The following is a 14,870-nucleotide window of genomic DNA, read 5'->3' as shown; positions in this document are numbered from 1 at the left end:
ATTTGCTTAGTTGCCAATAATAACACGTATTCATATAACTCCTTAGATAAAGTGCAAGCAATGTTAGGAAAATTGCTGGATAAAAGCTTTAAATAAATTTATATTGCCTTAGATAGAATGAAGCTATTGAATGGACTGTTGGAATCCGACACAGTAATGGGTGATCGAGGCTGGGACCCGTATGATGGACGGTGTAGATAAGTGATCAGACTGTTTATAGTACGATCAATATGGACCGTCCGTTTCCCTAACCAGTAATGATCATTCAGAAATAGTGATATTTTAAGAAGGATGGGTGGTCAAAGGTGGGACCCACATGCCGGATGGTCTTGATTAATGATCTGGCCGTTTTGTAGTCTAATCAAACGTCACATGTGATATCCAAATTCCAAGTTATACTTGAATGAAAAAGATGAATTGGTATACATGATTTTTGAAATATTTGGTAATCCACGTTCCCCCTAATCTAGAAAGTCCAATAGGGTTCTACCATATGGTCCGGATAGGATGTCCCATCCCGGTCCGTCATCCGGTGCACCTCTAAAATGAGCAAGGTGCAGCGGCGTGCGCTTTACCGGAACCCCGCTGCCGGACGTGGAGCGCTGGGATGCTAAGTGGGGCCCACCCTGATGTTTGTGAGAAATCCACCCCGTCCATCCCGTTTTCCATATCATTTTAGGACACGATGTCAAAAAATCGGATGATCCAAAACTCAAGGCTGTCATACGAGAGGGACAACTGGGAAAGAGTTTCCTACCGATGAAACCTTCCTGGGATCTACCTTGATTTTTATATGCCATCCAAACCGTTTAAAAGGTTAATCCCACTGAGCTGAACTGAAAACGCCACAAACTTAGCCTATTATGAAATTTTGTGACCATACGAATGTTTCAAACGGTAGTCACTGAATCCCCACTGTTTCCTCTCGTGCGGCTCACTTGAGTTTTGTATCCACCTCGATTTTTGTCGAATGTGCTAAAATAAGCTCTCAAAACGGATGAACGGTGTGGATTCCTCACCAACATCGGTATAGGCCCCACCTAGCATCCCTGCACGGGAAGGAAATCCGCTCCACCGCTGCCTCGCCTCTATAACAGCAACAAAACCTTAAAACGCTCTCCCTCCCGTCTACATATATAAAAATCCTAACCCGATCTTAAACCCTCTCTTCCTCCCTCATCCGCCTCTTCCGATCCTGGCAACCACCCTCTTCTTTTTTTCTTTTTTCTAGAAAAAACCCATCTCTGCAGATTACGAAACAGAGGCTCCACAGGCACACCCTTCAGGTATGCACACCCTCCCTTCCTCCCTCATCCCCCTCCGATCCCGGCAACCAGCCTCCTCTTTCTTTCTTTCTTTCTTTCTTTCTTTTTTTTTTTTTTGCTTTTTTCTTTTTAGGAAAAACCCATCTCTGCAAATTCAGAAACAAAGGATCCACAGGCACACCCTTCAGGTATGCACAACCTCCTCGCTCCCCCCCTCATCTCTCAATCCGAATCGGATTCGCATCCGTGCCAACTTAAACCGACTCGGTACTTTTACCGGGTCGGACTCGGTCCGAATTAGTCCAGACTAGACCCGGATTCGGATTGGTTTAGGTATGCTGGACTCGGTACCGAGTCGAGTTCGGGTCAGGCCTATTTCAAAACCAGATCGAGTCGGGTCAGCCCTAACTCGGTCCGACTCGACTCGATGCCCGGCTCTACACACGCGTGCCAACGTGGTGCGAGAGCGCGCCCGTTCATCAGGAAGTCCCACTTTTCATGCTAATGTGGACATTAGCATGTTTTTTCATCAGCTCATTTGTGATTCAGTACAAGTGGCGCACCTGATGAGTGGACGGTCTGATCTTTATGTTGGGGCACTTGCAAGATGGGGCTCAACTGGCGAACGGTTGGAATCTTGTACACGTATGGCAGTTGGCACATATGGACAAGTCCCCGGGAAGTTCAATGGGTGAGGCTGCATTATTCGCCGGGCCCTCTAGATTAGTTGTGCCAATGGGCCACATGTGCCTCATGCTAATATGTTCCAATATTCCTCGTTGTGCCTGATCAGGCCATTCATCAGGCCGACCTCTCCGTGACCGTGAGTTGTCCAACGATCACGCCAGTGGTCGACTGTCCGTATTGGGTCATGCCTGATGAATGGGTTTAACGGCCTATTTTTGGGGCCCACCACTCAAATCAATGGACAGCCGATGGTTTGACTCAGCATGTAGGTGGGACCCACCTAATGTGTGGATCAGCCTGAGGGACATGAATTTCCTGCAAAAGCGAAGTTCCTGCACTGGAAATCTATGTGGGGTCCACCGTGATGTTTGTGAGAAATCCATCCCGTTCATCCGTTTTTTGTTGTCATTCTAGTACAAGGGTCAAAAAATAGCCGGATCCAATACTCAAGTGGGCCAAAAACGTGAGGATTAAATGTCCATACTTGAAATATTCGTGGGGCCACGGAAGTTTTGAATCCAGCTAATATCTGACGTTATGAACGGTATGGATGGCATGTAAGCATCACTGTCGACCCATGGAGGTTTCAACGACAGGAATTTCAACGGTAGGAATTTCCCTACCCACCTTTTCCTTTAGTGCGGCCCACTTGAGTCTTGGATCCCGCTCATTTTTTTTTTTTGGTCTCAAGTCTTAAAACGAGCTCACAAAACGGATGGACGGGGTAGATTTCTCAAAAACATCACAGTGGGCCTACCTAGGTTTCCCACGCCTGCAAAAGGCCTTAGCAGGAAATCCGCGTCCATTCTCGAGAAGGGTGATATTCTGGCGGGCATTGACGGTTCATGGTAATGATGTTCTAAACAGGCACCAGATACCGTGGGCAGTTGCCTTTGGGGGATTTATTCTCTTGTGGGCGAGGGTGTTTTTATCGTGTCCATACGTGTGCCGTGTTGTACGTGTTCCGTGAAGCCCTCCAAGTTAGTAATCAAGCACGTGTATGAAATATGTACAGTTCATCTATTTTCATGGCCTTGGATAGGTCGTACGCAAAAATCACATGGCGAGACGATCCTAGCCATTGATTGGAGTATTTGCCCATTCAACGTACACCGTCCCCGTTTGATGTATTTCCCCTTCCACGTGTGAGGCGAACACGCACCATCCAGCAAGCTCACTTTTCATCGAGCTGTCTAGGGCCTACCGAGATTTGTGAGTCCCATCCAACCCGTCCATTAGATTCACTTCCTAATATTAGGCCTGGCTACCGAATTCCAGCCAGATCCATAACCCAGGTGGGCCACACCAAAGGGAACAACCGGGGACATTGAGGAGGGGAGGGGGCCGCTACCATAGAAACTTCCAATGGAAAGTGGGGTCTACCCTGTTGTATGAATGTCATCGAGACCATTCATTAGATGAGCCCCGTCCAGGATGAAGGAACGCTCAGAAAATCAAGACATCCAAAATGTAGGTGGGCTAAGAAAGCGAATATATATATATATATATTTGAGTGATGTGTCCTACTTGATTTTATTTTATTTTTGATAGGGATGATTTATGGGATGTAAGCTTTCCATGAAGATTCACACCAGATGCATGGTTTAGATTCTAAATAAATACTACGGGTGGGCCCCCGCACAGATCGAACATACGTCCGAATGCATGTATGAGGTGGACCTCCATCATATCAGGCGATATCTAGACACCTCCGATATGCCCGATTTGTTTTATTTCAAATATCGTTTTCTAGATAGGGTTTTGAGTTCCCGAGGTTTTAAGTCTGTTACGACGGAGAATCAAAGCTGCACTCTGTTACTCACATTTTAGAGGGAGAAATCTCCTTCTCTATTTTCTCATTTCCAGGGTTTTTCTTTCTTCTGCTAGGGTTTCTATGGCTTGCATTGCCTACCATGTCCGAACTGGGATGAACTTTCCTCAATATCGATCGGCAAACGCATTCTCCGAGAATCGCCTTCGCTTATTCGAGAACCGGGCAGTCCTTTTCTCTGGCGATCGGAGACAGAGCTTTCTCCAATCCTTCAGCGTTGGAAAATGCCGTCTATCATTGTCTAGTTTGCGTTCATCAGCAGGAGCATTGAAGAGCATCAAGGAGAATTCGGAGCGGTCGGGCTTTGGCCTTGATGAGAGGGTTCCTGGTAAGAAACTCTAACCCTAAATCGTTGGATGGTGTTTTGAAATTCTATATTCTTGCATCAGCCGCTTCATTCGTTTTTCTTAATTGGCTTCTAGTTCATATATGAGGAAATTTAGAAACTTTTCTGTAAAAAAATAATCATTTTATTTGGTAAAATTCTAAAAAAAAATGATTACGGGTGCTAAAACAAGAAGTAAAATTGTTTTTTTTTTTTTGGTTCGTTTGAGGTGGGAAAGAAGTAGATTTATTATCTGTAATATTGTATAAAACATCTATTTTTGGTTCATGGAGTTCCTCTTGTCTTGGGTTGCAAGTGTCTTCATGTAACCTTGTTGGAAAAGAAAAAAGGAAAAATGTTTAGGGTGTGTTTGGATGTACTACTGAACTGAATTGCAATTAAGTCTGATAAAGTGGGATTTGGGAATGCTCAAAAATTGAGATTTCCTTAGAATTGATACTAAGGGTACATGCTCAAAACTGGCATTACATGATTTTAAATTTTGAAGGATTGTTAGTCGTTATGAATGCTTAGAAACATCATTTACTTACTGTTGTTTCCTCTTAATTAACCCGAATGTAGGCAGTGCAATTAACTTGTGCATTCAAAAGCAGCCTGAGCATGAATAAGTGATCGCCATCACCTTGGGTTTGAGCCTGTGGCTCAATGGTAGATAGGTTGTGTTTGAACATTGAGGTCTTGGTTCGTTCCCAACTTACCTAATTTTTTTTTAAAAAGTGATCATCATATCTTTCAAAAATAATAATAATCATTGTCATCGTCATTATAGGCTTGTCCTAGCTATTTCAGGTTGGCTAATACACTCAATTGAAAATCGACATATTTCACATAGAAACCTGCAATGGTAGAAGTTGAAATATCTCTGCAAAAATTAACAAATTGATTGAGTTCTCACTCAACAACTTGATTGAGGTTGGGTTGAGCTAAAGAAGACACTTGGTTTTTGTATAAAAAGAAAGAATTGTTTGAAAATCTCACAGAAATCCATTAAGAAAAAACCCCTGAAAAGCTTAAAAAAAAATCAGATCACAACATAGGATCTTTAAGTTTGAAAGTTCAATCAATAGCTGAGCTAGTTACAAGTAAATTTGACTTGGGATTTTATGAGTCCAACTTTTATGTTTCTAAACCTTGTTTTTATCCTTAACATCTTGCAATGTTTTGTGATTAAAGAAAAATGGATTTATATATCTTTGGCTTTCGCAATGGTGCTCACATTTACACAATGTTAGTATGCATGTGCGGTGTGAAGTGGATTATATGATGGTATGCCTTTGAATTTTCAATAGAGATTAAAAAAATCATAATTAGGCATGTCCAGCTGCTAATTTAGATCTTTGGCCTATTAATTATTACCTGATAATTTGGATAATTAGTTATAGTTTTGGGTAAACGTCTATTTAATTCCGGTGTTTCATTTACAGAAGAGAGGGTGGTAGTGTTGGTCATTGGCGGCGGGGGAAGGGAACACGCACTTTGCTATGCGTTACAACGTTCTCATTCCTGTGATGCAGTATTTTGTGCTCCAGGTAATGCTGGGATTGCTAATTCAGGGAATGCCACTTGCATATCAGATCTTGACATTTTAGACAGTTCAGCTGTCATCTCATTTTGTCGGCAGTGGGGAGTTGGGTTGGTTGTGGTAGGTCCAGAAGCTCCTTTGGTTGCTGGTCTTTCAAATGACCTTGTCCAGGCTGGGATCCCAACTTTCGGCCCTTCATCAGAGGCTGCGGCATTGGAGGGGTCAAAGGATTTTATGAAGAAGTTATGTGACAAATATGGAGTTCCCACTGCAAAGGTTTATCTAGCCCTCATTTATGCCATACCCTTATCTAATTGACTAGTATTGTTTCTCATTGCTTTATCAGCCCCGCATTTTGATAAATGTTATATTGACAGATAGTTTCACTTTTTTGGTGGTCGAATCGAGAGAAAAGCTTTCCATGGTAGCGACAGCAACCAGCAAGTTTGGCAGTAAACATATATGTTGTTGTGTCTCTATGAAGTCTCGTCCATGCTTCTAATTCTATCAAACAACCTCTTTATTGTTTCTACTTCTAATGCCGGCAACTAATGACTTTGGTGCTGGTTCTGTTTGCTTCTTGTTCTTGGTTAGGCTTCTTTGTGAATGTTGATATCTATATTTTATGATTTTAACTTTTATCTGGTATTGCCATTTATCTTGTCATATAGCTGCACAAATCTTTCACTTTGGGGCCTGTCCCTACTTCAGATTTTTTTGAGATGTTTCAGGGGATTAAAAAGAAGAAGAAGAAGCTTATATTGAAGTTCTTTTGCCACTTCTGACCTTACACTCACTCCCACGTTCTGCATGCTTGCCTTCTGTCTGTCAAGATGCTGATCTGTGTGGCTTGTTTAATTTTACTCACATGCAGAAAATATTACATAATTCTCAGAAGCAATGCATGTTCCCATTTGTCCTTTAATCATCATTCAATAATATCAATCGGGTTTTGTCACCCATTTTCCATGTTTGAGAGATTTACTGATCCCCATTATTATATCGTTTTGGAGAAATAGTTTTCAGATACAATATGGCATGTGATGCCTATTTACAAAATCGTATATCCCCAGCTCTTAATGTTTGTAGCCGGTCTTGTAATTAATTACCTTTTCCTATGTTCCTCCATAACATCTGGTCCGAAGGCAATTTAGTAGAATCCTTTAAGACCGATGATCAGTCAAGAGCAGTTTCTGAATCATAGTGAAACCAAAATATTATTGATTATTGACTGGTAAAACTTGAAGTCAATCTCTCATTGGTTCAAGTTTGTGCATTGTTCATATCCTATCTTGTGTGCAACCTCAGAACATTTTACTTCTTGTATGCAAGTCTTTCTTCTTCGAATTTAAGGATCCCAAAATATTTTGGAAGATTTCTTCGAACTGTTCAAGACTGTGTTGGTAATGCCTGGATTGTCGGAACAACTCCTCCAAGCTTGGGATTGGGGTTGGAGGTGCAGGGCCCGTATTGCCTTGTGAAGGTTGCCCCTCAGTTCAGGAGCAGAACAATTGGAGTTTTCATCATAACTTGCAGTCATTGAAACAAGTGTTCTTAGGAGCAAAGAGGACATTGTCAGTTTGGGCAAAGGAATGTTTAAAGCTTGTCCAAGGAATGTGATTATGAAACTTGGAAGTGCTAGCATAAGGGGGTTGTTTTCTGTATTTGGGATTTGGTTGATGGCTTATCGTCCAGTCTTCTCTTATCTTTTTCCCCCTTTCTTTTTTGTTTTTCATGGCATATTTTGCCTTTTTAATGAAGTTACCATTCTCGGAAAAAGTTGAAGGGAGGTGTGAAATGTTTCGTCTTTTGTCCTTCCTCAATGAACATTCTTCAGGGAGTGAAGCTTTCTCATTCTCTAGCTTTCATTTTTGTTTGAGGCTGACTTTTGAAAGCTGTTGTTTTTTGTTTCTTCTCTGGATTGGATTCTCAGTTCCATAACTGGAACAGACCCAGGTTGTCTAAAATTCTGCTATATTGAGGACTCACTACTAGCCCCTTTGAAAAGACTGTTTTCGCCTTATGTCAAGTCTTTCATAAATAGTTTCTTACAAACAAGTTGTTGCAGGGAAGTCCCTAGGAAGTGCACACAGTTCATATAATGTGTGGTTCTTATTAGTGACCTATTTGAACTCAATGTCTTGACCTAACCATTTTCCTCTTGTCCAATTGTCCAATTGTATACAAGTCTTTGCATGAGAGTTGTTTTATTTTCTTTTAGTAAGACTTGAAAAGGAAACACAACTTTACACTATTGTGCTTGGATCGTTGTGAAAGTGTAACTCTCTTAGGTTGCTAATGCACAGTTGTCTTGCCACTAGTGATTTTATTCATGGAAAATGTGTTCCCCTTGAATTTTGCACGTCCAAGGTTTTCTTCAGAAAATGCACGTGGCTGTTGGTGCTTTTTTTAATCAGTAGTGACTAGTGATGATACTGTTAGTTTTCGTGTTTTTTCTCTGCCATGCTTGATTGCCCTTTTAGTTGCTTGCATTATAAATGAATCTCTGTATTTGTTGGCTATTGTTTCATTCCCGGAGTTTGTCTTTAAGGGTTTTGTTGTTTTGTTTGAATATAAAAATTACGGTAGCATAGTTGTATTCTGCTTGTGCTGCCTCCTCTATCTCTTGCATTCCTATCATGATATTTGCATTTATTAGTGTAGTTTTGGGATTCTTTTCTGGTAGCAATTGCACCTAATGGCAGAATTTGCATCCACTGATCCCCAGCCAAGGTAAAAGAGGGTTTGATACCTGGTAGGCAGCTGGTCATCAAACTTCAACCAAGGCTACTATGAGAGTCGATCCAACTTCAAATGATTGCCAAAACATGATTCATAAAGCTGACCCCAAATATCTTGGTAAAGGCTATGCTGATGTATGTTGCAAATCTTTCTTCTTCTAATGAATACCTTATTTTGCATGAGAAGAAAGACTTATTGGTTTATGAGTCACTGTAGTTTCTCATCCTTCCACATTAGAAGGTAGCTAAACAATCTATTATAAGAGAATGACATGAATTCCTGCAACCTCAAGTTTTTGCAGGGCATATAGTGTAGAATAGCAATTATGGCACCACATTTCTAGTCTCCTAGCTACTGTAAACCATGGAATGGAATGAGTTGTTCTAGATGTCACTTATTTAAAACTGCAGCAGTGCCAATTTTTACGAATAAAAAATTCAAGTGCATCATTAGTAAATATTTCAGCTATAATAATTTTGTGTTTGTTCTTCCCTCCTTCCCCCTGCCCTCCCTTTATGAGAATTAGATTTATTGAATGTTACATGGGAAGCACTACTAGGCAACGTTCATGGGACACAGATTGACTAATGCAGAATTAAGTTATAGGCTTCTTTTTCTTTCTTTCTTCTTCTTCTTCTTCTTCCTTTTCTTTCTTTTTTTTTTTTTTTTTTTTTGTTGGCAATACCATTTTATTAAAAAAGAATAAGAACAACAAAAGACTCCTCACCAAGGCGGATAGGAATACCCCACCCACAAAACCTGCCTACAAGATATAGGTTTCCAAGCTACCCTCTCTCGGTTATTGGATACTCAGTTATAAGCTCATGAGTACATGGTTAACATTGATAACTAGAGAGCTATGCATATTCCAAATGTAATTAAGATGCATGCTGATCTTTTATGTCCTGGGTTTCTCTCTGATTGTAAGACCAACCACAAGTTACCTCTTGAACAACTCCATCAATAGCTTTAAATGCTGTAGAAGGGTTCTAGCCTATAGCTCATTTGAGTCCTTGATGCTGATCAGACCAGAGTCAGCAATCTTAACAGTCCCTTGTCATCTCTACAAATGCTCACTGTTCAACCCTTTTGTTCTTTTTGTTTGTGAGAGGTTTTTATTTCTGAAATGTTCATTGATGATGATTCTATCCTGTTTTATCATTGATTACCTTGACAACTGGAAGAAACCACCAGTTCTTTACCATGTATAATAGATTTTATATTCACGAGTATTCGCCTATTGCTGATACCTGCCAAAAGGAGGAACTTGGTATTGATTAATCAGTAGACTGCCAACACAATCTGTTTGCTGAAGCATGTGGTTGCTTGTTGATCACTTGTCTTCACCTTCTTTTAGCAGAGATCGGTGTGATCAACTTTCTAGATATTTATTACAATTGTTTTTGGTACTTGCAGTATCGAACATTTACAAATCCTGCAGATGCAAAGCAATACATTCAAGACCAAGGTGCGCCTATTGTTGTCAAGGCAGATGGGTTGGCTGCGGGAAAAGGAGTTGTTGTTGCTATGACTTTAGAAGAGGCATATGAAGCTGTTGATTTAATGCTGGTGAAGGGGCTTTTTGGGTCTGCTGGTTGCAGAGTCATAATTGAGGAATTCCTTGAAGGAGAAGAAGCTTCATTTTTTGCTCTGGTGGATGGTCAGAATGCATTACCTCTCGAATCTGCTCAGGACCATAAACGAGTCGGTGATGGTGATACGGGACCAAATACAGGTGGGATGGGGGCATATTCCCCTGCACCCATATTAACGAGAGAGCTTCAATCGGTCGTCATGAAAACAATAATCCTCCCAACAGTGAAGGGAATGGCTGCAGAAGGTTGCAAGTTTGTTGGTGTCTTGTATGCAGGGCTTATGATTGAGAAAAAATCCGGTCTACCTAAGCTTATCGAGTACAACGTTCGCTTTGGTGATCCAGAATGCCAGGTTAGTAACCAGTCCCATATTTCTGTTCTTCCCAAGAAAACTCAATTTGAAGCAATATGGATGCAGCAATATGTGTTTTTTTCTAAAATTAGATGATTATAATATCTTTATATGATGAGTGCCGTAACCTTTTTTTGCAAACTGGCCTCAAATCACCAGAAGATATGGATATTTGCTTCTTCTAAATGATTCTCATGTCATGCATGCACTTGTGCCTTCTATATGGGAAAAAGGTTAAGCTGGTTGCTATTCCTTTTCTTGATTTAGTGGGAAGGCATTTTGGGCCCTCAGATTGGTTTTTAGCTCCCCGTACCATCTACTCTTTATTTTTTCTTTCTCGGACAATTTTCGGAATACTGTTCGGGATGCCAATGAGGACCTGGCTGGGTCATGGTCAGCCTGAGCCCAACTGGATTATGGAAGCCCTAAACCCAAGCCTGACCGGGTTAAGTTTTTCCAGTCCAAGTGTGGCCAGTTATTCAATTCCTGCATCTATAGTGGTGATATTGAATGCAGATTTCAGACTAATAAAAATTATTATAATCATGGCCCCAACCTGGCCCATACTGACTGGGCCTGATAGACCATGTCTTAACCCAAGGCCTGCTTGCCTGATTACTAATCAGGAGTCAGGACTGAATTTTAGACCAGCCCAATCCGACGTGCCTAGGATCTAGGTCTAATCCTGCACCCTTACAGACCAGGGCTCATGTTGACACTCATAAAACATGAGCTACTATGCTAGACAAACTCCTCTTTTATTCTTTTTTCTTTTTTCTGCTATAGATATAGTTCTTACACTAGGAAAAATATAATTCTGTTTTGGTACAACATTGGGAGGCCAATTACGTATGCAACTTCATGTTCTTTGGAGGAGAGACATTGCATCATGGTCACAAATGCATGAGTACATGTCAATCGGTTGATTTTCTTCTTCTGTCAATGTGTTTGGGTGCACAATTTTACTGAATTTCGAAAACGGGTTTAGTAAAGGGGAAATGACCAAATTGTAATTACCTAGTATTGATGTGGAGGAATTAGTGTCCATATTGCAACCATGTTACTTTCTAGTTGAACTTGAAGGGAAAATGATTGCAATTTGAGGCAACTTCTGTATTGTAAATGCTAGGAAATATCACCATTGTTTGGCTTTTTTTTTTTTTTTTTTGGGAACACTGACCATTGGATAGCCTTTTCCTTTTGATTGAACTAAAATTCTGTGATTTGATTTGGCAAAGCATCCAAACACAAAGAGCATGTTATGTCAATCATAAAATGCCACCTTACATCAAGGGGCAACAAGAAAGATGTTGCTAACTTGCTACTCCATTTAAATGTGATGTTTATTTATATTTCACATCTCATATCTTTCATGATTTGATTTTATTTCGCATGTTCTTGGAGAAACCATCACAAAATCATGAAACCACATGGGACTCAACCTGTAAACTGTAATGTTTCATGATTTTCTTGATGTTACATTGTATAGCATGCACACATGCATATGTGTGAACATACTTTCTCATGCATGCTTATGCTAATGCACATTCTATGGATTACTGAGAGATGCTCCAGTGCTCTCGGAGCACTATAAGTTATAATGCTCCTAGTTGCATTTGTGCACTCTAGTAGATTGATCTAAACTTTCCATTAGTTCCGACACATTCAATCTGCTCCCATGCAAATATCACACCGATCTGATGATCTTAACCATCTGATCAAAGCCTCCAATATAGATGTCAAGATCGTTTGTACAAAAATAGGTCTAACCAACAATTCGATCCATGTATTTGACAGTTCCCATCATGGGTTGCTTATGATTCTCAAGAATCTCTTCTGTTAGGCAATCCTAACCATCCCATCCATGGGTTGCAAAAGGGATGGCTACAAAAAAAGGGCCAAATCTTAGGATGGATTGATCATTCGCTCAGTCTTATTTTTGAATGGTAACCCTTGCAATGTGTTTTATATTCAATGAACAGTTTAGATCAATCCATTGGACTGTCCAAGTCACCTAATATAACTAGGAGCACTATAACTTAGTCCTCTGAGAGCATTGGAGCATTTCTCTAATTTACCATGGGGTTACTTTCTGGCCACTAAACTTTGGACACTGGTCGGTTTTCACCCTCGGAAATTATACATGCAGGTTCTGATGGTTCGGTTGGAATCCGATTTGGCACAAGTTCTGCTTGCAGCTTGCAGAGGAGAATTGGGTCAGGTGTCATTGAATTGGTCACCAGGATCGGCCATGGTAGTGGTGATGGCTAGTCAAGGTTACCCTGGGGCGTACAAGAAGGGGTCTGTGATCAGAAACCTTGAAGAAGCGGAGCTTGTCGCTCCAACTGTAAAGATATTTCATGCCGGAACTGCACTTGATTCCGATGGTAACTTCATTGCAGTCGGGGGTCGTGTGATTGGGATCACGGCCAAAGGGAAGGATATCGAAGAGGCCAGAGATAGAGCTTACCAAGCAGTCGAAGAAATAAACTGGCCGGAAGGGTTCTTCCGGCAAGATATTGGTTGGAGAGCACTTCCCCACCAGCCTTTCGCGAAGAAAGGGTAATTCTGTCCTGTTTGTGAGGTTATTATGGATTTCTAACTTATGACGATGTCTATCACAGTAGAATCATCCAAATAGGAAGATGGGCCTTGAAAGCCCATGAGAGGATCAGGCAAAAGAAAATGGGAAGAGAGGTTGGTGTATACTTTTTAGAAGTTGATCTTACAAAAATGTCTATCTTTTTGAATGAAGAACTCAAAATCATAGCTGTTTGTTTTGTTTTGCAGTGTACAACTGATTGACCTCTGATTGCTTCCAGAGATCTGGCACTGGCTGTTGCCGATATGATACATCGAATTATTATTTTCATTGTCGTATATTTCATTGCTGTATTGCGACTACGTGGATGGAATGATCATGTACAACCATAGCATGGTAAGCCTATCATCCTACACAGTTTTCCCGTGAGTGGTTTGTTTGCCAGGTGGATCACACCTGTATGTTGGGTCATATTTTGTTTGCCCATTGATTTTGATTGTGTGACCAACTGATGAGTGGATCGGCGTGATTTCGGCTGTGGCTCCGATCTTTTGCACGGGTTCAGATGTACTATGCATAAGATGTTGGCAGGAGAAAACTGGGTAGCATGGTTAGCTTACCGCACTATGGTTGCATGTGATTGATCCTATTCCCTTACAATTTATTATGATATTCTGCTCACCAATTTCTGCAGGGAGGATTATAACCTCACATCTTTACCTTGTGGTCCACCATTAATGGCCGAACTTTGATGCTTCTGCTCAGCAATTTCTGCAGGCCCCTGGTTCTGTTATGAGGGAGTGGATTAGGTGCGGTCCTTACTGTGGGGCTGACCTTGATGAATGTATTTTTATATTCACACCGTCTGTCCATTTTTTCAGATCATTTTATGGCATGAGCCCAAAAATGAAGCAGATCCAATTCTTAGGTGGACCATACCATAGTAAACAGCGGTGATTGACCATTAATGGGGCCACAAGTTTAGGATCAAACCAATGTTTTTTTAAACCCTTCATCCAGGTCTATTGACCTTATCAACAGCTTGGTTGTCCAACAAAACATTACAGTGGCCCTAGGAAGTTTTTAATGGTAGGGTGTTCAATCACCACTGTCCCTATAGTATGGTCCACCTGAGATTTGGATCTTCATTTATGGGCTCATGCCCTCAAATGATTCGGTAAAATGGATGACTGAGTGGATATGGAATGCATACCTAAGGTGAGCCCTACAGTAAGGGCTGCACAATCTTGGGAGAGGCTGGGGCTGCACCTAATCAGCTCCCCCGTTATGAAGCAGTCTTAGAGGCTGTTTGATTTTTTTACTTATTACCGATGCAATTTGTGGTAAATAAGCCATGATTATTTACGCATGTAATTATGGCATCCTTCCCAATGTAGGTGTTGACAGGTAGCTTGTTTGCAAAGCTTCTTAGTCTTTGGTTTACATTCGTGGGATTTGGACATGTTAAAACCGTGGGGCTCACTGTATTGTATTCTGCCAGCTAATTTTAGGGCATGAGCTCAAAAATGACGATGATCCAATGCTAAGCGGACCACACCACAGGAAACAGTGGGATTTGAACACGGAACAATGAAAACGTGGGGCTGCAATTAATCATGTCTGTATGACCTTATGAAACAGGGTGGGAGACATAAAAATCATGTCTTTCAGCTTTCAGCCTTGACGTCATTACATCTAATTTTTCCTGTGTTGTGGTCCATTTTAGCTTTGGATCTTTAGCTCAAATTTGGGCAGCGACTGTGGATAAGACACATCATTGTGGGACCCACAGATTTTCCTCCTGTATGTTTCACTGCATTTACTACATCATATTGGCACCCCACAGAAAGACACCTCATTTACTACTCTTTGGTGGTAAATAATCGATTATTTACCCGTCTTTGTTTTTAGTAGCGTGTAAACTGATGTTGGATCCTACTCTTTGGTGAATTCAAATTGGTAAAAATTCATCTGCACCTATCTAACTT

General features: G+C 41.0%; 1 protein-coding gene across 2 annotated transcripts; it reads left to right on the top strand.

Annotated features, from left to right (window-relative positions):
• The first annotated feature begins 1,267 nt into the window (after window positions 1–1,267).
• Window positions 1,268–13,601, top strand: LOC131222387 (phosphoribosylamine--glycine ligase-like). 2 transcript variants are annotated; one of them, XM_058217433.1, is made up of 7 exons: window positions 1,268–1,286; window positions 1,399–1,453; window positions 3,840–4,111; window positions 5,554–5,927; window positions 9,810–10,340; window positions 12,490–13,037; window positions 13,131–13,601. In XM_058217433.1, exons 3-6 carry the CDS (start codon window positions 3,847–3,849, stop codon window positions 12,904–12,906), a joined length of 1,587 nt encoding a protein of 528 aa, XP_058073416.1. In that variant the 5' UTR covers window positions 1,268–1,286; window positions 1,399–1,453; window positions 3,840–3,846; the 3' UTR covers window positions 12,907–13,037; window positions 13,131–13,601. The 2 variants fall into 2 exon arrangements, with proteins under 2 accessions (XP_058073416.1, XP_058073415.1); XM_058217432.1 differs by lacking the exons at window positions 1,268–1,286; window positions 1,399–1,453 and adding an exon at window positions 3,404–3,422.
• The last annotated feature ends 1,269 nt before the right edge of the window (window positions 13,602–14,870 follow it).

This window comes from Magnolia sinica, chromosome 13 (genome assembly GCF_029962835.1).
Source record: "Magnolia sinica isolate HGM2019 chromosome 13, MsV1, whole genome shotgun sequence".
NCBI classification, from domain to species: Eukaryota; Viridiplantae; Streptophyta; class Magnoliopsida; order Magnoliales; family Magnoliaceae; genus Magnolia; species Magnolia sinica.
Note: the sequence above shows the minus strand (reverse complement) of the source record. Positions and strands in the feature narration are given on the sequence as shown.

Excerpts from the sequence above, each read along its gene's own strand:
- LOC131222387 (XM_058217432.1), top strand. Across the intron at positions 4,112-5,553 it reads CCTTGATGAGAGGGTTCCTG|AAGAGAGGGTGGTAGTGTTG; the intron begins GTAAGAAACTCT and ends TTTCATTTACAG. Across the intron at positions 5,928-9,809 it reads ATGGAGTTCCCACTGCAAAG|TATCGAACATTTACAAATCC; the intron begins GTTTATCTAGCC and ends TGGTACTTGCAG.